The sequence below is a fragment of the Mustelus asterias genome, chromosome 14 (assembly GCF_964213995.1).
Source record: "Mustelus asterias chromosome 14, sMusAst1.hap1.1, whole genome shotgun sequence".
NCBI classification, from domain to species: Eukaryota; Metazoa; Chordata; class Chondrichthyes; order Carcharhiniformes; family Triakidae; genus Mustelus; species Mustelus asterias.
Window position 1 is genome coordinate 73,730,411 of NC_135814.1, and position 22,821 is coordinate 73,753,231.

At 44.7% G+C, this 22,821-nt stretch overlaps 1 protein-coding gene across 1 annotated transcript in view; it reads right to left on the reverse strand.

Annotated features, from left to right (window-relative positions):
• Positions 1–22,821, reverse strand: part of dnah7 (dynein, axonemal, heavy chain 7) — a 468,798-nt gene that overhangs the window by 106,629 nt on the left and 339,348 nt on the right. Inside the window, exons 50-52 of the mRNA XM_078228625.1 lie at positions 16,430–16,765; positions 4,270–4,396; positions 121–315 (exon numbers count right to left, since the gene is read on the reverse strand). Of these exons, the coding sequence (XP_078084751.1) occupies positions 121–315; positions 4,270–4,396; positions 16,430–16,765 (658 nt within the window). The remainder of the gene's footprint in view (positions 1–120; positions 316–4,269; positions 4,397–16,429; positions 16,766–22,821) is intronic.

The following is a 22,821-nucleotide window of genomic DNA, read 5'->3' on the forward strand; positions in this document are numbered from 1 at the left end:
GAATGCCATTCTGCGAGCCTTAATTGCCGGAATCCCGACATCGGGGTGGGCGTGTTGGTAAAATTCCGGCAATTAATTTTGAAAAATCTTATATTTTCCCTGCCATCACTCCCAACTTACCAAACTGTCATACACAGTCTGCCATCCATCTATCATAACCACAAACTCCCTCCGGATACCCGAGAATGCTGGAATTTCATCAAGGCGGCAGAACTCATCCCAAGACTTTGTAGGAAGCCAGTCACATGGCTTCTTGTGAGGGTTATCTAAGCCAATTCCACCAGTCAGCAAAAATGTCCACTCCTCATCATCAATCTGAAGATAAAACCAGAATTAATTGACTTAATATGTATACAATCTGATTATAAACCATAAATAAACACAACTGGAGGGAAAACATTGCTTCAGTTTGAATATTTAGCAAAATTTCAACAGTGATGGGAAATAATTTTCTGTATTTATTTTACTTAGCAATGCTAGATATCCAATTGTGTTTGTAAACTAATAAACAAATAAAATTGTAATATAATGTTACGACAAAACAATTGTTTGCTGGAAGATGCAGCATTTTGCTTTCTTTTTGTACGAAGTATGTTGTTATGGAAAGGAAGGAGTTTAATTTCAAATAGCCCTGATTTCGCCACCCACCACCCATCCGCAAATAGAAAGGTGGATTTTCATTTTTGATTTCCTTATCTAGAACTGATAGCATATTTTCCCCAACCTCTCAGTTTAAGAGTGATCCAATCCTCTACAACCTCGCAGCAAACTCAAGATAGGGTATTATCAGGGAGTTAGTTACACACATTCAGAACATGGGTGGGGTGTCTCTACATAGCCCCAGTATATTTACACAATAAAAGAGGGGTGTGGGAAAGAAAGGAGTTCAGGGCAAAGACGACAGAAAAAAAAAATCAGAATTATTGTTTCTTGTAAGCCCAGAATCAAAAGTCTAATGGTATATTCCTTCAGAGAAGGTAGCAGGCTGAATCTGATGCTGAGTGATCCACTTTTCAAATAGCGATGATTTCCACAATGGGTGAAGCACATAGAACATAAGAACATAAGAAATAGGAGCAGGAGTAGGCCATCTAGCCCCTCGAGCCTGCCCCGCCATTCAATAAGATCATGGTTGATCTGACGTGGATCAGTACCACTTACCCGCCTGATCCCCATAACCCTTAATTCCCTTACCGATCAGGAATCCATCCATCCGCGCTTTAAACATATTCAGCGAGGTAGCCTCCACCACCTCAGTGGGCAGAGAATTCCAGAGATTCACCACCCTCTGGGAGAAGAAGTTCCTCCTCAACTCTGTCTTAAACCGACCCCCCTTTATTTTGAGGCTGTGTCCTCTAGTTTTAACTTCCTTACTAAGTGGAAAGAATCTCTCCGCCTCCACCCTATCCAGCCCCCGCATTATCTTATAAGTCTCCATAAGATCCCCCCTCATCCTTCTAAACTCCAACGAGTACAAACCCAATCTCCTCAGCCTCTCCTCATAATCCAAACCCCTCATCTCCGGTATCAACCTGGTGAACCTTCTCTGCACTCCCTCCAATGCCAATATATCCTTCCTCATATACATAGAGATTAATTAGTCTTGTAGTGGGCACTGGTACAGAAATTATTTTGGAAAGGATGGAGCACTGCTACTGTTTTGGTTGATGCAAGATAGCAGACTGCCTCTTTTAACTTCACAATATTACAAATTCTCGCAGTTCTTGGGGAGATAATGGGCCCTATTTTGCTATTTTGATTCTAAGTACTGGGCGGACTTGAAATGGGAGTGTTTCAGATCCAGCTTTCAGACCCATTCTGAGGTGCCTCCATACGCACTCTGCCTGCAAAAATATCAGTGATTCCGAATCGTGCTGCACAAGCCTGTGGGCGGGGCTTAATGCGCCCAAAACCCTGCAGCTCCAATCGGCGCTTCCAACTACGCATGCACAGAAAAATAGTGATAGGATGCTGCTCCCCTGCCACATTCCTCCAGGGCCGGATAATGCCTCCTCCTGGCCCCCACAGACATTACCCCACCCCCACAACATTACTGACCCCCTTATCCCTCAACCCCCGCCACCCAGACCGATTGCAGCCCCCCCACCCCTTCCCCACCCCCCGCTGATTTCAGGCAGAGTGGCAGTAGGCCCCCTTTTTCCTCCACTGATCTCAGGCAGACTGGCAGCAGATCTCTCTTCCCCCACATCGATCCCAAGCAGAGTGGCAGCGGACCCCCCTCCCCCTTCACTGATCTCAGGCAGAGTGGCAGCGGACCCCCCTCCCCCTTCACTGATCTCAGGCAGAGTGGCAGCGGACCCCCCTCCCCCTTCACTGATCTCAGGCAGAGTGGCAGCGGACCCCACTCCCCCTTCACTGATCTCAGGCAGAGTGGCAGCGGATCCCCCTTTCTCTCCATTGATCTCAGGCAGAGTGGTGCCACCAACTGTGCATGTGCAGAAAAAAAAGTGATAGGATGCTGCTCCCCTGCCAGATCCCTCAGGGCCAGATAATGCCTCCTCCTGGCCCCCACAGACATTGCTCCATCCCACAACATTACTGATTCCATATCCCCCCACCCACCCGCCATCCAGGCCGATCGTGGGCCCCTCCCCCCCTTCGCCCCACCGATCTCAGGCAAAGTGGCAGCAAACCCCCCCTTCCCCCTCACTGATTTCAGGCAGAATGGCAGCGGCCTCCCCCCTTCCCCTCCACTGATCTCAGGCATAGAGGCAGTGGACCCCCCCCTTCCCACCCCCAATCTCAAGCAGGGAGCTGTTGGATGCTAGGCAACTACCTCCTCACTAACTGGAACGCCCGAATCAGACTTCTATGGAGCATGTCTGTTTTGCGCCGATTCTGGATGGGCGAACGCGGTGGTAAAGGGGGAAGTGCAGGTAAGTTGGGCGTGCAGCCCATTAAGTCAATTTAAATGCATGCAATTGCATCTAAATGGCCGTCGCACCTGTTTCAGGCGTGGTCCCGATCATGGCCATTTTCGGCCCTTGGTGAAGGGGAACTGGCGCGGAGGCGGGTGCGAATCACACTTCTCACCTCACGCCCGACTTTACCAAGTTTTCGCATCCGAAAAGATGCGCAACCTGATGGTAAAATCAGACCCAATGTAACTCCAATTTCTTCTCCAAAATAAAAGGAAAATTTTGCAGATGCTGGAAATCTGAATTAAAAACAACATTTTTCCAGAATTTTCTGTTTTTAACCCACTTCTTCTTGGTTTGGGAAAAGGATGTATTTTCCTGGTCTGGATTCTTCAGATAGTTAATGTTTATCCAATAATACGTTCAGCAGAGGTTTCAGGATCCTTTGCCCTCACAGATGGGTCATTTCCAATGGCCAAAGTCTGCCTTAGAAATATAAAGTGCCCAGTGTAATCCCTTTGGAATTTTCCTCTGCAAGCGTGGAGTTGTTAGCACTTCTTCGGGGATAACAAAATTGTAGCTGCTCTGAATGCCAGGAAGTTCCAAGTGGGTGAGTCATAATCAGCAACGGCTTCAAACATTTGCACAGTTTTAAACGTTTTATAAACTAGCCATGCTGATATTTGTATAATATATTTTATAAAAATACCGTGAGGTCTTAACTCTGGGACATGACCTAAACATAAAACAGGGATTGTTAGTATCATAGTTTGGGCATAAGTGTTCCTGAGGACAAAAAAGTGAACAGTGCGGAATCAACCAGTTAGTAGATATATGGAATCAACTAATTAGTAGATATATCTCAGCAGATATATCTCAGAAGCAGTACAAATGTTCCAGGAAATTCATGCACACTCGTAGGTTGACATAAATTAGTTGAATGCAAATTTCCTTGGAAAAACAGTACAACACTCCCATTGAGCTGCAGTTACACTGAAAAATTCCAGGGAATTTCAAATCATAGCTATCCTATACTAACAGCTGTTCCATTAAAGGAAGTGCATGAGTTCTCCTTCAACCAGTATTTCATTTAATATCTTTCACCACATGCTAAAAAGAGTCACATGTTGGGATTTGAAATGACCACCATGAGCAGCAAGGTAAATGTTTTACAAAAGCAATGCCATATTACTGACAGGAATGAAAGCTTCTCTAAGACTACTGAGAAATAAATGTCCCTTTCTTCATAGCTGTGTATAAAAAATAATTTCTTACAGGAATGTTGACTAAAAATAAACAAATACTATAATTGTCTTAAACTTTACTTCAGAATATTCCCAAAGTGTAACTTCACATGTATTAGGTTATTATTGAAAAATAAAGGACTAACCAGTCCTTCATGCCTTAATAGGTTAATAGTCAAGCAAAATGAAAACAGCAGCTTGTCCTTTTCAAAGAGTGATCGGCACACATTCACATACAATGAGTATGTAAAATACTTTTCTAGGATCTTCAACCTAAAAGTATTGAGAGACAAATTAAATATTAAAAACATTTAAAAACACAAGTACAAATTATTTATATTGCTGTTATTCTCATAGGTTTTATGATTGATCGTACATGAAAAGTCAACAATTTCCATCAAGGTGCACTCCACACCGCAATCTTCCCACACTCAGTCACTCTTTTGGAAAGCTGGGAGTTTTGCTCTGGTACTGGTGGAGGAGGGGCCTAAACAGGCCAGTGAACATGGATTCAGAGCAATCATGCACCATTTCACAAGGGCACCCCAATCTCACAGTGCAATGGGCGACCTCCTCCCTCCCTCCATGGACATCAAGACAGCATCGGCAGCATGTTCCTCCAACCCCTCCCTGACACAGGTCATCGGCATCGGGGTTCCTTCGATGGGTCCTCCTGCCTGCCCCCCATCAAGACCCCCACATCATGACCCACTTCATGATCCACACCTGCATGCCCCCCTGCACAACTCCCCATCATAGACCCCTCTCAGGACCCCCCTCCCCCTTGGCACTGCCTCGACACAGTGGTGGTGCCCAACTGGCACTGTCAGAGTCCTCAACTGGTGCTGTTAAGGTGCCTGGTGGGCACTGCCCATGGGTACTGCCTGACCATGCCGCTAACCACCCAGGGGCTTCAATGGCCTCCAAGCCCCCACACGTGACCATCACACCAGGTCTCCGCTGCGCTCAAAGGCGCAGAAGTCCGTATGTTGGGATTCAAATGAGCACTGCATATTTAAAAGTTACTTTAAATATGCTAATCAATTTTGCATCCTTTCTTGGCACGACCCGGTTCGTGCCATTAGGAAGGGGCCGGGAGGAGTGCCAACTGTTTGACGCTGGGGCAAAACCAATCTTTAGACCAACACACTATTCTCCAAGTTCGTTGTGATCCGCGCCAGGTGCGTCGAGGTTGGAGAATTGCTCCCAATGCTTTTTACTGACAGGCTTGGAGAAGCCTCCCAGTGGAACTCCTCAAAGGGGCCCATTGGCAATGCCAAATGGCACTACCAGAGAGTGCCAGAGGGCAGTGCCAGGATGCTAGGAGGCAGCACCAGGGTACTGCCTGTTCATATCCTTCTCCCCGGGGGCTATACTTATCTGTGCATAATGGTAGGTTCATCACCAGGTTAATGATTTGAAAAACATTTGTAACCATTCAGAATAACGTGATGGGATGATAGAGTAGGAAGCCTGCTAATTATCTTTTAATGCATTGAAATGAAATTCCTGACTTTCCTGGGTGGAACCTTGTTATGTCACTGGCAGGGGGCGAGAAAAATAGGAAAATGAGATTGTGCCAGCAACACTCTTGTTTTACAGCTCTCATGGGATTTTGCGCCCAAGTTGCCATTTGCATGAGTGGCAAACGTGGGCGCAATGTTCTCCTCCCCCCACTCTGAGTACCACCTGAACCATGAGCAAAGTGACATTAGGGTAAATAGGATCAAGGAGTTGAAGGCCAACTCAAAAATTGGTGGTAGAGAAATAGGATGGGAACAGTGTACTGGTGAATCATATAATTACAGCAGTAGAGAGGGCTTTAAACTAAATAGTGGCGGGGAGGGGAAGGATGAGAGGAGATTTGGAAAGTAAAAGAGAAAGGACAAGGCAATAATGCAGGGTAATGATGTAAGTAATGATAACCAGGGTGTGACAGGAAAGTACAGACCATACAAACATAAAATAAGGTGAGATAATGGAAAAATGGTGAATACAGAATTAAATGTAATTTATCCTTATGCATGCGGCATTCATAACAAGATGGATGAATTGACAGCACAAATAGAAATAAATGAGTCTGATATGATAAAATGCATGGTTCAAAGTGTCCATGGCTGGGACCTCTATATTCAAGGGTATTTGACATTTTGGAAGGACAGGAAGAAAGGAAAAGCAAGGTGGAGTTCCTCTGTACCAAAGGATGCAATCATTACATCAGGAAGAAATGATCACAGTTCAAAGAAAGAAAATGTCAAATCAGTTTGGGTGGAGATAAGAAACAACAACAGAAATCAGTCACTGGTGGAGGTAGTTTATATGGCCCCGACACTAGCTACACTGTAGGACACAATATAAATCAATAAATCATGGGGATTTGTAATAAAGGTGCTGCAATAATCATTGGAGATTTTAATCTTCGTAGAGATTAGACAAATCAAGTTGCCAAAGGAAGCCTGGAGGATGAACTCTCAGAGTGCATTCGGGACAGTTCCTTAGAACAATACATTATGAAATTGTTATTCTAGTTACTTTAGACCTGCTAATATGTAATGAAACAAGATTAATAAATGACCTCATGGTAAAGGATCTTCTTATTAAGAGTGATCATAACATAAGATAATTTCACATGCAGTTTGAGGGTGAGAAAATTGGGTCTGCAACTATTGTCTTAAACTTAAAGGAGGCCAATTATAAGGGTATGAAGACAGAGTTGGCCGAGGTGGACTGGGAAAATAGGTTAAAAGATAAGATGATAGAGGAACAGTGACAGGCATTTTAAGGAGATATTTCATTACTCAACAAAACTATATTCCATTGAGAGAGAGGGACTGCATGAGGAGGACCTACCTCCCGTGGCTCAGGAAAATAAAGATGGTATCAAATGAAAGAAAACGATGAACAACATTTAAAAGATTAGTGATAGACCATATAATTGGGAATATTTCAGAAGTCAGCAAAGAATGACAAAACAAAGGAGATATTTGATTATGAGAAAACTGGCAAACATTTTAAATGCAGATAGTAAAACCATCTACAAGTATAGAAAATTTTCAAAAAGTACCTAAAGTGAGTGTTGCTCCCTTAAAGGGTAAGATTGGGGAATTAATACTGGGAAATAAGGAAATGGCAGAGACTTTGAACAAGTATTTTGTATCTTTCTTCACAAAAAGCATCTCAAGAACAGTAGAAAAGCAGGATTCAAAAGGGAGAGAGGAACTTAAAACAATCACAATCATCCGAGAAAAAGTACCAGGAAAACTAATGCGACTATAGGTTGACAAGTCCCCTGGACCTGATGGCTTACATCCTAGGGTCTTAAAGGAAATAGCTGCAGAGATAGTGGAGGCATTGATTATAATCTTCCAAAATTCATTAGATTCTGCAGAGGTTCCAGCAGACTGAAAAGCTGCAAATGTAACACCTCTATTCAAGGAAGGACAGAGACAAAAAGCAGGAAATTATGAGCCAGTTAGTCTAATGTTTCTCATTGGGATATGTGAGAATCAATTATTAAGGAGGATATTTGCTCTCAAGCGGAGGCCTGCAACTTGGGATCTCAGTGTAAAACAAAGGGTCTCCCATTTAAGATGGAGATCAGGAGGAATTTATTTTCTTAGAAAGTCGTTAGTGTTTGGAATTCTCTTCCCCAGCGGGCAGTGGAGGTGAAGTCATTGAATTTGTTCCAGCCTGATTTAGACAGATATTGATTGATAAGGGATACAGAGAGGAAAGTGGAGTTAAAGGGCAAAATCAGATTAGCCAATACTTTATTGAATGGCAGAGCATGTTCAATGAGTCAAGTAGCCCATTTCTGCTCCTATTTCTTATGACCTTCTAAGTGTTGGAGGTTCTTAGTTTGGAAGGTGCTATTGGAGGAGCCTTGGCAAGTTGCTGCAATGCATCTTGTAGATTAATAATCAAGCAGACTGCTTTGTCCTGCATGATGTGCAGTTTCTTGAGTATATTTGGAGCTACACTCATTTGGGCATGTGGAGAATATTCCTTTATGCTCCTTAGTTGTGCTTTGTAGATTGCGGACAGGCTTTGGGGAGTCATAAGGTGAGTTACTCTCCACAGAATTTCAAGCCTCTGGCCTGCTTAGAAATCATAGAAACCCTACAGAGCAGAAGGAGGCCATTCGGCCCATCGAGTCTGCACCGACCACAATCCCACCCAGGCCCTACCCCCACATATTTACCCGCTAATCCCTCTAACCTACACATCTCAGGGGCAATTTTAACCTGGCCAATCAACCTAACCCGCACATCTTTGGACTGTGGGAGGAAACCGGAGCACCCGGAGGAAACCCACGCAAACACGAGGAGAATGTGCAAACTCCACACAGACAGTGACCCGAGCCGGGAATCGAACCCGGGACCCTGGAGCTGTGAAGCAGCAGTGCTAACCACTGTGCTACCGTGCCGCCCTACCACTGTGCTACCGTGCCGCCCTCTTGTAGTCACAGTATTAATATGACTGGTCCAATTAAATTTCTGGTCAATGGAAAGACCAGGATGATGATGTTGGGGGTTCATTGCTGCTAACGCTGTTGAGCATCAAGGGGAGACTGTTAAATTCTCTCTTCTTGGAGATGGTCATTGCCCAGCACCTGTACGGAGTGAATGTCACTTGCCACTTATCAGCCCGGGCCTAAATGCTGTCCAGGTCTTGCCATATGTGGACATGGATGGCTTCAGTATTTTAGGAGTTGTGAATGGTATTGAACATTATCTTCCCTGCCTTGCTCATTGCCAGCCAACCCTGGCAATCTCCATAGCTCCCTGTACAATGCCGGTCATGATGTGTAGGTTGGGCACCATTGATTCATATAAATTTAAGAAGCTGCATGAATCTATGCTGACAGTGTTTAACAGCAATATGAATCTAAGCCTTGCTGAAGGGGTCAGTGAGTACCCTGTGCAAACATTTCTCCCATGTTCAGGAGCAGCTGGTGAGTCTGCTGGAGATTGAAAGCCCAGAGTCCTGTCATGAGGGTCTGGCATTGCACTCACCTTGTCAGCGTGAATAAGGCCCTTGAACTTCTTCTGGAATTGGACCCAGTTTCTCCTGACCATACTTCACCTATTCATGTTTTCAGATCTCTCTCCACGCCTGCCTTGTTTGGATGAGTGGTTTTTCCCTCCACCCTCTGGACTTTCCTGCACTCCCTCATTGCTTCAAAGAGGACCTCCAGTACTGCAAGGGTCAGTTCTGCCCAGGTTCCAACACTCTGCCTTTCCTGTTTCATGTTTTCTACTGCAATGAGTAAAATGACAGCCACAGTATTCCTGCCCACCAAGCTACTAATCAATGCTCAATTTGCCATCTATCCAACTCACAGTCTGACTCCTTAGAAATTGGGGCCATTGAATTCTTTGCCCGAGAGTGAGGTTTGTACCTGATATCAATTTCCCAATGCCTGGAGGAAAAATCTACCAATGATGAAAGACAGGAAAAAATTTCAGCCAGAAAAGTAGCATCTGAAAGGTGGTCTTATAAGATATGTAATATAGTAAATGCCATTTAAAAGATTAATCTGGAATCTACTCTAAATTAATGCATGGGAGAATGTCAAGAAAATTCAAGTGCAAACTAACAGATGGTAATTTAAAAACTGATATCAGGAAGTTCTTTATGCACCGTGATCAACACTTGGAGTGGAAATTCAAGCAGAATGATGGAGGTGAAGATCCTGGAAACTAGAAATAATTAGATGCAGCAGATTGGGGAGTATAGAATCAGTCTACATAGATGAATTAGGTAGACCGAATGACTTTCATAAAGTCATACAGTGCAGAAAAGGCCCTTCGGCCTTTTGAGCCTGCACTGATAATAACTACCACTAATGTCACACTAATCCCATTTTCCAACACAAATCATCATAACATTCAAGGAAATGAGATAAAAGTGCTCATCCAAATACTTTTTAAAGGTTGTAAGGTTTCAGGCCTCCACTACCTTTCCAGGCAAATGCATTCCAGATTCCCATCACTGGCTGAGTTAATTTTCTTTTCTCAAATCCCCACTGAATCCCCTGCCCCTTACCCTAAAACTATGTCCCCTTGTGATTGACCCCCTCAACCAAGGGGAACAGCTGCTTCCTATTCACTCTGTCCATGCCCCTCAATCTCATACATCTCAATCATGTCCCCCCACAACCTTCTCTGCTCCAAAGAAAACAATAAGAGTTTTAACAACACCAGGTTAAAGTCTAACAGGTTTTTTGGTAGCAAATACCATTAGCTTTCGGAGCGCTGCTCCTTCGTCAGATGGAGTGGAAATGTGCTCTCAAACAGGGCACAGAGACACAAAATCAAGTTACAGAATACTGATTAGAATGCGAATCCCTACAACCAACCAGATCTTAAAGATACAGACAATGTGGGTGGAGGGAGCACTAAGCACAGGTTAAAGAGATGTGTATTGTCTCCAGGTTGTGCGGTTGTTTGAAGGCAAGAAGTGGGGGTGTGGGGATGGCCTTGGCGAGATGTTCGTCTTCATCTTCTCCGGAGCCTTCAACATTTCATTGATGAAGATGAACATCTCGCCAAGGCCATCCCCACACTCCCACTTCTTGCCTTCAAACAACCACGCAACCTCAAACAGACCATTGTCCGCAGCAAACTACCCAGCCTTCAGGAGAACAGTGACCACGACACCAGACAACCCTGCCACAGCAACCTCTGCAAGACGTGCCGGATCATCGACACGGATCCCATCATCTCACGTGAGAACACCATCCACCAGGTACACGGTACATACTCTTGCAACTCGGCCAACATTGTCTACCTGATACGCTGCAGGAAAGGATGTCCCAAGGCATGGTACATTGGGGAGACCATGCGGATGCTATGACAATGGATGAATGAACACCGCTCGACAATCACCAGGCAGGAGTGTTCTCTTCGTGTCGGGGAACACTTCAGCAGTCATGGGCATTCAGCCTCTGATCTTCGGGTAAGCGTTCTCCAAGGCGGCCTTCACGACAACGCAGAATCGCTGAGCAGAAACTGATAGCCAAGTCCGCACACATGAGGACGGCCTCAACCGGGATCTTGGGTTCATGTCACACTATCTGTAACCCCCACGACTTGCCTGGGCTTGCAAAATCTCACTAACTTTCCTGGCTAGAGACAATACACATCTCTTTAACCTGTGCTTAACCCTCTCTCCACTCATATTGTCTCTACCTTTAAGACTCGATTACCTGTAAAGACTCGCAGTCCAACCATTATCTTATAAATTGAGTTTGTTTGTGAACCCTGTTTGTGAACACAACTCCCACTCACCTGATGAAGGAGCAGCGCTCCGAAAGCTTGTGGCTCGTGCTACCAAATAAACCTGTTGGATTTTAACCTGGTGTTGTGAGACTTCTCACAATGGAAGTGCCAGAGGACTGGATGATGGCGAATGTGGTTCCACATTTCAGGAGGGGTTGCAGAGATGAACCAAGAAATTGCAGACCGGTGAGTCTCATATCAATGATAGGGAAACTATTGCAGAAAATTCTGAAAGAGAGAATTAATCTCCATTTGGAAAAACATGGTTAATTAGGGTTAGTCAGCATGGCTTTGTCAGATGGGGAGACTAACAAATTTGATAGAATTTTTTGAAAATGTGATTGTGTGTGTGGATGAGGGAAGTGCAGTTGATGTAGATTATATGGAATATAGCACAGCCTTTGAAAATGCCACATATGGGAGACTGATTCAGAAAGTTGAAGCACATGGAATTCACAGAAACCTGGTGAGATAGATCCAAAACTGGCTTAGTAATAGGACACAAAGGGTGATGGTAGAAGGTTGTTTGAGTGCCTGGAGGCTGGTGTCCAGTGGCATACCCAAGGTTCAGTTCTGGGACCCTTATTGTTTGTTATATACATAAATGATACAAACGATAATGTGAGGGAAGTGAAAAGCAGGTTTGCAGATGACACCAAAATTGGTAGGGTGGTTAATAGTGAAGAAAGAGGCTGTAGGCTACAGGCAAATATGGATGGGTTGGTCAGATGGACAGAGCAGTGGCAAATGGTATTTAACTCTGATAGGTGCAGGAGATGCACTTTGGAAGAAGTGACAAGACAAGGAAGTATTTAATGAATGGCAGGACATTAGGAAGCTCCGAGGAACATTTTAATCTTGGATACTTATTCACAGATTCCTGAAGGTGACAGAGCAGGTGAATAGGTTAGTTAAGAAGGCATATGGGACACTTGCTTTTATCAGTCGTGGCACAGAGTATAAGAGCAAGGAGGTAATGTTGGAGTTGCAAAAAACGTTGTTAGGCCATAGCTGGTGTACTTTGTGCAGTTCTGGTCACTGCACTATTAGAAGTTGTAATTGCACAAGAGGGGGTGCAGATGAGATTCACCAGCATGTTGCCTGGGATGGAACATTTAAGCAATAACGAGCGACTGGGTAAGCTTGGATTGTTTTCTTTGGTGTGGAGATGCTGGCGTTGGACTGGGGTGAACACAGTAAGAGTTTTGACAACACCAGGTTAAAGTCCAACAGGTTTATTTGGTAGCAAATACCATTAGCTTTCGGAGCACTGCTCCTTCGTCAGATGGAGTGGAAATGTGCTCTCAAACAGGGCACAGACACAAAATCAAGTTACAGAATACTGATTAGAATGCGAATCCCTACAACCAACCAGATCTTAAAGATACAGGCAATGTGGGTGGAGGGAGCATTAAGCACAGGTTAAAGAGATGTGTATTGTCTCCAGACAGGACAGCCTGCAAGTCCAGGAGGCAAGCTGTGGGGGTTACTGATAATGTGACATAAATCCAACACCCCGGTTTAGGCCGTCCTCATGTGTGCGGAACTTGGCTATCAGTTTCTGCTCAGCGACTCTGCGCTGTCGTGTGTCGTGAAGGCCGCCTTGGAGAACGCTTACCTGAAGATCAGAGGCTGAATGCCCGTGACTGCTGAAATGCTCCCCCACAGGAAGAGAACAGTCTTGCCTGGTGATTGTCGAGCGGTGTTCATTCATCCGTTGTCGTAGCGTCTGCATGGTTTCCCCACTTCTTGCCTTCAAACAACCGCACAACCTCAAACAGACCATTGTCCGCAGCAAACTACCCAGCCTTCAGGAGAACAGTGACCACGACACCACACAATCCTGCCACTGCAACCTCTGCTAGATGCGCTGAATCATCGACATGGATGCCATCATCTCACGTGAGAACACCATCCACCAGGTACACGGTACATACTCTTGCAACTCAGCCAACGTTGTCTACTTGATACGCTGCAGGAAAGGATGGCCCGAGGCATGGTACATTGGGGAGACCATGCAGACGCTACGACAACGGATGAATGAACACTGCTCGACAATCACCAGGCAAGACTGTTCTCTTTCTGTGGGGGAGCACTTCAGCAGTCACGGGCATTCAGCCTCTGATCTTCAGGTAAGCGTTCTCCAAGGCGGCCTTCACGACAACGCAGAATCGCTGAGCAGAAACTGATAGCCAAGTTCCGCACACATGAGGACGGCCTCAACCGGGATCTTGGGTTCATGTCACACTATCTGTAACCCCCACGACTTGCCTGGGCTTGCAAAATCTCACTAACTGTCCTGGCTGGAGACAATACACATCTCTTTAACCTGTGCTTAACCCTCTCTCCACTCACATTGTCTGTACCTTTAAGACTTGATTACCTGTAAAGACTCGCATTCCAACCATTATCTTGTAAATTGAATTTGTGTCTTTATATGCCCTGTTTGTGAACACAACTCCTACTCACCTGATGAAGGAGCAGCGCTCCGATAGCTTGTGGCTTGTGCTACCAAATAAACCTGTTGGACTTTAACCTGGTGTTGTGAGACCTCTTACTGTGCTCACCCCAGTCCAATGCCGGCATTTCCACATCATGACTTCCACGGTGGCCAGAGAAGAATTATAAATTTGTGTCAGAGCCCCTGCAATTTCTTGCCTTGCCTCCCACAACAGCCTGGGATGTAATTCATCCAGGTCTGAGGATTTCTCCATTTTTAAGTATGTGACAGCCTCCAATATACCTCCTCATTTCCTATGTCAAACTGTGTAAGTTCTGCACAGTTCCTTTCCTTGAATTCTGTACCTACGTTCTCCTTTTCCTAAGCAAGACTGATGAGAAGTATTTATCTAACACCTTTCCAATGTCCTGCAGTTTTACACATAAATTGCCCTACTCTTTCCCTGGTTAACCTGTTCCCCTTAAAATATTTGTACAATGTCTTAGGATTCTCTCTAATCTTCGCAAGTCCTTTCTCATGCCCCCTTTTTGCTCTTCTAATTGTTTTCTTAAGTTCCCTCTTGCACTTCCTATATTCCCTGCTCCCTTTGGATATGCAAAAAGCCTTTCTCTTCTTTCTTATCCAGTCCTGAATTGTCCTAGACATCCAGGGTTCCTTGAACGTATTGCTCCGACATTTCCCCTTATAAGAAACATATTGGACTTGTACTCTCCCCAGTTCCTTTTTGATTGCCTCCCACTGCTCCGCTGCAGACTTTCCCACAAGGAGCTGTTCCCAGTCAACTTTGGCCAGATCCTACTTTATTTTAATAAAATCTGCTTTTACCCAATCAAAAGCCATCTCTTGCAGGCCATCTTTCTCCTTGTCCACAACAAACCTAAATCATACCATAGTCGCTATCGCTAAAATGCTCCCCCACTGCCACATTGAGCACTTGTCTGGCTTTGTTCCCCAGAACCAGATCCAGCACTGTGGTGGCCGGTGGTTAGCACTACTGCCTCACAGCACCAGGAACCAGGTTCGATTCCCGGCTTGGGTCACTGTCTGTGTGGAGTTTGCACATTCTCCCCATGTCTGCTTTGGTTTCCTCCCACAGTCCGAAAGATGTGCTGGTTAGGTGCATAGGCCATGCTAAATTCTCCCTTAGTGTACCCAAACAGGTGCCGGAGTGTGGCGACTAGGGGATTTTTACAGTGACTTCATTGTGGTGTTAATGTAAGCCTGTGCGTTCTACATATTGATACAAAAAACTCCCCTGAATACATTTCAAGAAATCTGTCTCCTCTAAACTCTTTACACTCTGACTATCCCAGTTTATGTTGGCGAATTTGAAATACCCTAGTATAATTACCCAATTATTATTCTTACACCCCTCAATGAATTGTCTACATATCTGATCCTCTATTTCCTGCTGACTCTTTAGGGGCCTATATATAATAGACTCCCAGTAATGTGACTGCCCCATTATATTCCTAAATTCTACCTACAAAGCCATATCATCACTCCTTATTGCAGTAATTGACTCAATTAATGTTGCTACACCACCTCCCTTTTTACACCCTCCTCTGTCTCGTTTAAATTTCCTATACCCTGGAATGTTGAGTTGCCAATCCTGCCCTTCCCTCAACCATGTTTAGTGATAGCAACAATATCACACTTCCATGTGTCAATCCATGCCCTTGACTGATCAGTCTTATTCATTTCACTCCTAGCATTAAAATAAAGACCATTCAACATTGCTTGACTCTCTTGACACTCAATATAGCTGAACTCACTCTGACTTGCTTCCTTTACTATAGCATGACATTTCTCTATTTTACTAATATTCCATGTCCATTCCCTCTGCCAGACCAGTTTAAACTCCTCCCAACAGCACTAGCAAACCTACCCGCAAGGATGTTGGCCCCAAAGTGATTCAGGGCAGACCAACCTGTTTGTATATGTCCCACCTTCCCCAGAAACAGTCCCAGCAATCCAGGAATCTAAAATCCTTCCTTCTGCACCCAAATCTTCCTCATTTATAGATCATGAGGTACCGACGTTGGATTGGGATGGGCACAGTAAGAAGTCTCACAACACCAGGTTAAACTCCAACAGGTTTATTTGGAATCACGAGCTTTCGGAGCGCTGCTCCTTCATCACCTGATCACCTTCATCACCGAAAGCTCCTGATCACTTGATGAAGGAGCAGTGATCCGAAAGCTCGTGATTCCAAATAATGGAGTTTAACCTGGTGTTGTGAGACTTCTTACTGTCATTTATAAGTGTCATGTAATCTTTTGATCCATATGATATTTATGATAAGTTCAGCAAGATGGAAAACTTGTATTATGCTTAAGATTTAAATGAATTGGGATAATTTCAAACTTTGGCAGAAGCTGAAAACTGGAGCTGCTTGTTGAACAAGCTGTTCAATTTTCCTTTCCATCAATGTGAAGGAATATTGGGCATGGCATTTAACGATCAGCTGATCAAATGCCATCAGTTTTCTGACCCTCCAAAAGTTACAATTGCCCCAATATCTTGTTAAACTATTCAAAATTAAACAAAGTTTTATCATACCTCTCTGATAGGTTGTCAGATTTTTCTGAATTTTCTATCGACATAACAAAAAGGTTGATAAACCAATTCAGGGAATACTGGTACATCGGCTCTATATTGCCAAGATCAGCAATTGAGAAAAATAGGATGGAAGAGTGTACTGCAATAGGTCGGTAGCCCATTCGAGTGGCATCAATCTTCTTTTCTGTCTCCTCAGCTACAGCTTGCTTCTGAGTTATTTCATTGGCAAGAACCTTTGACGAAGATAAAACCTTTATGGCAGTTTCATCTTCCAATATATTTCCTTCCGAAGATGAGAGAATTTCCAGAATCTTATCTTCAATTTCTTTTAGCAGTCTGAAAAATGAAATGGCTTCAAATTAATATGGGCATATTCATTCCACTATCATTTATTTCCTTCAAGTAAACAAGAATGCGACTGCAACCATATTTAGCAATTTGGAAGATCATGGGCTACATTTTACATGCTCCCGCAAGGCATGCTTTTGGCGAGGGAGCACGTTCAATAGGGATGGTGCCCAACCCACAACCTTCCTCTCAAACCAAGTTCGTCACTATAATATGTGGGGTGGATGTGCACCGAAATCGGCAGCCTGCCCAAGTGTCAATTCTGTAGATATTTTTAAAAAGAGTTACAATAGAGAGCATTTGGCCTATTGAAAGTGAGCCTAATTATAGAAAATAAAGAGATGGCAGATGAACTGAACAGGCATTTTGGAACAGTATTCCCTACACATGACACAAGTAACATCCCAGAAATAACTGTACATAAGGAAATGGAATGGAAGGAGGAACTCAAGACAATTACAATGATCAGTAAAGTGGTACTGAGCAAATTGTTGGAGCTACAGGCTGACATGTCCCTGGGTCCTGATGGACTTCATCCTAGGGTCTAGTTAAGTAGTTGATGCAATTAATTTTCCAAAAGTCCCTAGATTTAGGGAACGCTTCATTGCACTGGAAAAAAGCCAAAATACAAATGTAAATTTGTCCAAAAAGGGAGGGAGATAGAACGCAGGATACTACAGGCCAGTTAGCTTAACATCTGTCTTCAGGAAAATTTTGGAAGCTATTAATAAAGACATTATATCAGAATACTTAAATAAATTCAAGGAAATCAGGCTTAGGTAGGCAGGCTTAACTTGGTTTTGTGAAAGGGAAATCATGTTTAATCAATTTATTGGAACTCTCTGAAGTAGTAACGGTGCAGTACGGTGGCACAGGTTAGCACTGCTGACTCACAGCGGCACAATTCCGGCCTCGGGTGACTGTCTATGTGGAGTTTGCACGTTCTCCCCAGGTCTGCTTGGGCTTCCTCCAGGTGCTCCGGTTTCCTCCCACAGACCAAAGATGTGTGGGTTAGGTTGGTTGACCATGATCAATTGCTCCTTAGTATTAGGGGGATTAGGAGGGTAAATACGTAGGTTTATGGGGGTAGGGCCTGGGTAGGATTGTTGTCAGTGCTGGTTCGATGGACTGAATAGCCTCCTTCTGCACTGTAAATTCTATGATTCTACGCTTCTATGAGTAATGTGTGCTGTGAACCAAGGGATATTCTGTACTTCCAGAAAGCATTTGATGAGGTGCTATTTCAAAGGTTATTGCTGAAAGTAAAAATAAAAGATAATGAAGAATGATCAGGACAGGTATATGGAGGCTTTGATCAGTAAGTTTGCAGATGACACAAAAATTGGTGGCATGGTAAATAACAAGGAGGAAAGTCAATATAGATGGACTGGTCAGGTGGGCAGAACAGTGACAAATGGAATTTAAACTGAAAATTGTGAGGTGATGCATTTTCAGAGGACTAACAAGGCATGGAAACACACAATAAACAATAGGATGCTAAGAAGTACAGAGGACCAGAGGGATCTTGGGCTGCAACCCTGAAGGCAGCAGGATATGTCAATAAGGTAGTTAAAAAGGCATATGGAATACTTGCCTTTATTTGCAGATGCATAGAATATAAGAGCAAAGGGGTTATGATGGAACCATACAAAACACTTGTGAGGTCACTTTTAGAGTACTGTGTACAGTTCTAATCCCCACACTATAGGAAGGATGTGATTGCAGTAGAAAGAGTGCAAAGGAGATTCACCAGAATGTTGCCTGGGCTAGAGTGTTTCAGCTATGAAGAGAGACTGGTTAGGTTGGGTTATTTTCCTTAGTAAGAAATCTCACAACACCAGGTTAAAGTCCAACAGGTTTATTTGGTAGCAAATACCATAAGCTTTCGGAGCGCTGCTCCTTCGTCAGATGGAGTGGAAACATATTCTCCTTAGAGCAGAGAAGGCTGTGAGAGAAGACCTGATTGACATGTATAACATTATGAAGGCATAGAAAGGGTTGATAGGAAGAAACTTCTCCACTTAGTAGAGGAGTAAATAACCAGGGGGCATAAATTTAAGGCAATAGACAGGAGATTTAGAGGCGTTTTGAGGAAACCCCTTTTTAGGAATCTGGAACTCACTGTCAGAAAGGGTAGTAGGGTGGGAAACTTCACAAATAATAAGAAGCATTTAGATGAGCACTTGAAAAGCATACTAGGCTGGAAAATTGAGTTTCAGTAGTTAGGTGCTTGGTGGCCAGTGCAGCCTTGATGGGCCGAAGGACCTCTTTCTGTGCTGTATGACTCTATGGACCCGATTTTACCATTTTGATTCCAAGTGCTGAATCTGGGCGCAATTCAGATCCCACTTGGAAAACTGCTCTCAGGCACCCCCATACGCACTTAGCCTGAAAAAAAATTTGAGAGTCTGAATCACGCTGTGGGCAGGACTTAGCGCACTCGAAATGCTGCAGCTCCGATTGGAGCTTTGAACTGCGCATGCGCAGTGAAAAAAATTTGAAAAAATGTGCCCCTGTCACATCGCTCCCGGGCAAAAGGCGGATAAAACAGCTTGGGAGCAAAAAGCGGGAGCGATGCTCCCCACAGATATCGCCCCATCTCCACAACATAACTGTCCCCTTTATCCACCCCCCCCCCGCTACCCAGACCGATCATTACACCCTGCCCTCCTTTCCCCCCCACCGATCACCCGCAGAGTGGCAGCAGACCCCCCTTTTCCCCCACGAATCAGACGCAGAGTGGCAGTGGTCCCCCTGCCCCCCGTCTCCTCCACCAGAGATCCATCTGGCCTCCGTGCCCCCTCCCCCCCACCCGAGAGTGATCGGACCTCCCCCCTCACCAGAGATACATCTGGCCTGCCTCCCTCCTCCCACCAGAGAGCAATCTGGCCCTCCTCCTCTCCCCCCCTCCACCAGTGAATGATCGGGCCTCCCTTCCACCCCCCCCAACCAGAGAACGATCTGGCCTCCCTCCTCCTCCCCCCACCAGAGAATGATCGGACCTCCCCCCCAGCAGAGAACAATTGGGCCTTCCTCCTCCCTCCCCTCCCACCAGAGAATGATCGGGCCTCCCCCCCCTCCACCAGAGAATGATCGGGCCTCCCCCCCCTCCACCAGAGAATGATTGGGCCTCCACCCCGTCTCACCAGAGAACGATCTGGCCTCCCTCCTCCTCCCCCACCAGAGAATGATCTGGCCTGCCTCCCTCCCCCCCAATCACCGATCTGAGTCAGAGAGCCGTTAGAAGCTCTGAACTTACTTCTTTAGAAGCTGCAGCGGCCAAAACAGGCCTTTGCTGAGCATGTCTGTTTCGCGCTGAATCTGGTCGGGCGAACACGATGGTAAAAGGGGAAATGCAGGTAAAGTAGGGCGGGCAGCCCATTAATTCTCCGGGCCCAGATGGGCTACATCCTAGAGTTCTAAAGGAGATAGCTGAAGAAATAGTGGAGGCGTTAGTTATGATCTTTCAAAAGTCACTGGAGTCAGGGAAAGTCCCAGAGGATTGGAAAATCGCTGTTGTAACCCCACTGTTCAAGAAGGGAACAAGAAAAAAGATGGAAAATTATAGGCCAATTAGCCTAACCTCAGTTGTTGGCAAAATTCTAGAATCCATCGTTAAGGATGAGATTTCTAAATTCTTGGAAGTGCAGGGTCGGATTAAGACAAGTCAGCATGGATTTAGTAAGGGGAGGTCGTGCCTGACAAACCTGTTAGAGTTCTTTGAAGAGATAACAAATAGGTTAGACCAAGGAGAGCCAATGGATGTTATCTATCTTGACTTCCAAAAGGCCTTTGACAAGGTGCCTCACGGGAGACTGCTGAGTAAAATAAGGGCCCATGGTATTCGAGGCAAGGTACTAACATGGATTGACGATTGGCTGTCAGACAGAAGGCAGAGAGTTGGGATAAAAGGTTCTTTCTCAGAATGGCAACCGGTGACAAGTGGTGTCCCGCAGGGTTCAGTGTTGGGGCCACAGCTGTTCTCTTTATATATTAACGATCTAGATGACGGGACTGGGAGCATTCTGGCCAAGTTTGCCGATGATACAAAGATAGGTGGAGGGGCAGGTAGTATTGAGGAGGTGGGGAGGCTGCAGAAAGATTTAGACAGTTTAGGAGAGTGGTCCAAGAAGTGGCTGATGAAATTCAACGTGGGCAAGTGCGAGGTCGTACACTTTGGAAAAAAGAATAGAGGCATGGACTATTTTCTAAACGGTGACAAAATTCATAATGCTAAAGTGCAAAGGGACTTGGGAGTCCTAGTCCAGGATTCTCTAAAGGTAAACTTGCAGGTTGAGTCCGTAATTAGGAAAGCAAATGTAATGTTGTCATTTATCTCAAGAGGCTTGGAATACAAAAGCAGGGATGTACTTCTGAGGCTTTATAAAGCACTGGTTAGGCCCCATTTGGAGTACTGTGAGCAATTTTGGGCCCCACACCTCAGGAAGGACATACTGGCACTGGAGCGGGTCCAGCGGAGATTCACACGGATGATCCCAGGAATGGTAGGCCTGACATACGATGAACGTCTGAGGATCGTGGGATTATATTCATTGGAGTTTAGGAGGTTGAGGGGAGATCTGATAGAAACTTACAAGATAATGAACGGCTTAGATAGGATGGACGTAGGGAAGTTGTTTCCATTAACAGGGGAGACTAGGACGCGGGGGCACAGCCTTAGAATAAAAGGGAGTCACTTTAGAACAGAGATGAGGAGAAATTTCTTCAGCCAGAGAGTGGTGGGTCTGTGGAATTCATTGCCACAGAGGGCTGTGGAGGCCGAGACGTTGAGCGTCTTCAAGACAGAAATTGATAAATTCTTGATTTCTCGAGGAATTAAGGGCTATGGGGAGAGAGCGGGTAAATGGAGTTGAAATCAACCATGATTGAATGGTGGAGTGGACTCGATGGGCCGAATGGCCTTACTTCCGCTCCTATGTCTTATGGTCTTATGGTCTTATGGTCTTATGGTCTTAATTCAATTTAAATGCATGCGCAAATCGTGCTAATCATTTCACGTTCGACTTTACCAAGTTTTTGCATCTGAAAACGGGCGCGACGCAATGGTAAAATCGGGCCCTATGACTCCATGATATAGGGGTAACATATTGGAAAGAAGATTGGCTAGCTAACAGGAAACAGAGAATAAGAATAATTAGGTTATTTTTGGTTGGCAAGATGTAACGTGTGATTGATGCTGGAACCTCAACTTTTTACAATTTAAATAAATAACTTGGATGGAGGGGGTGATGGTATGGTTGCTAAATTTACTGATGACACAGTGTCATAGAGGTCTATAGCATGGAAAGAGGCCCTTGAGCCCAACTTGTCCATGCTGCCCTTTTTTTTTAAAACCCCTAAACTAATCCCAATTGCCCACATTTGGTCCATATCCCTCTCTACCCATCGTACCCATGTAACTATCTAAATGCTTTTTAAAAGATAAAATTGTACCCGCCTCTACTACTACCTCTGGCAGCTTGTTCCAGACACTCACCACCCTCTGTGTGAAAAAATTGCCCCTCTGGACACTTTTGTATCTCTCCCCTCTCACCTTAAACCTATGCCCTCTAGTTTTAGACTCACCTACCTTTGGGAAAAGATATCGACCTTGTCTATGTCCCTCATTATTTTATAGACCTCTATAAGTTCACCCCTCAGCCTTCTACGCTCCAGAGAAAAAAGTCCCAGTCTATTCAGCTTCTCCTTATAACTCAATCCATCAAGTCCCGGTAGCATCCTAGTAAATCTTTTCTGCACTCTTTCTAGTTTAATAATATCCTTTCTGTAATAGGGTGACCAGAATTGCACACAGTATTCCAAGTGAGGCCTTACCAATGTCTTGTACAACTTCAACAAGACATTCCAACTCCTGTATTCAATGTTCTGACCGATGAAACCAAGCATGCCAAATGGCTTCTTCACCACTCTGTCCACCTGTGACTCCACTTTCAAGGAGCTATGAACATGTACCCCTCAATCTCTTTGTTCTGTAACTCTCCCCAACGCCCTACCATTAACTGAGTAAGTCCTGCCCTGGTTCA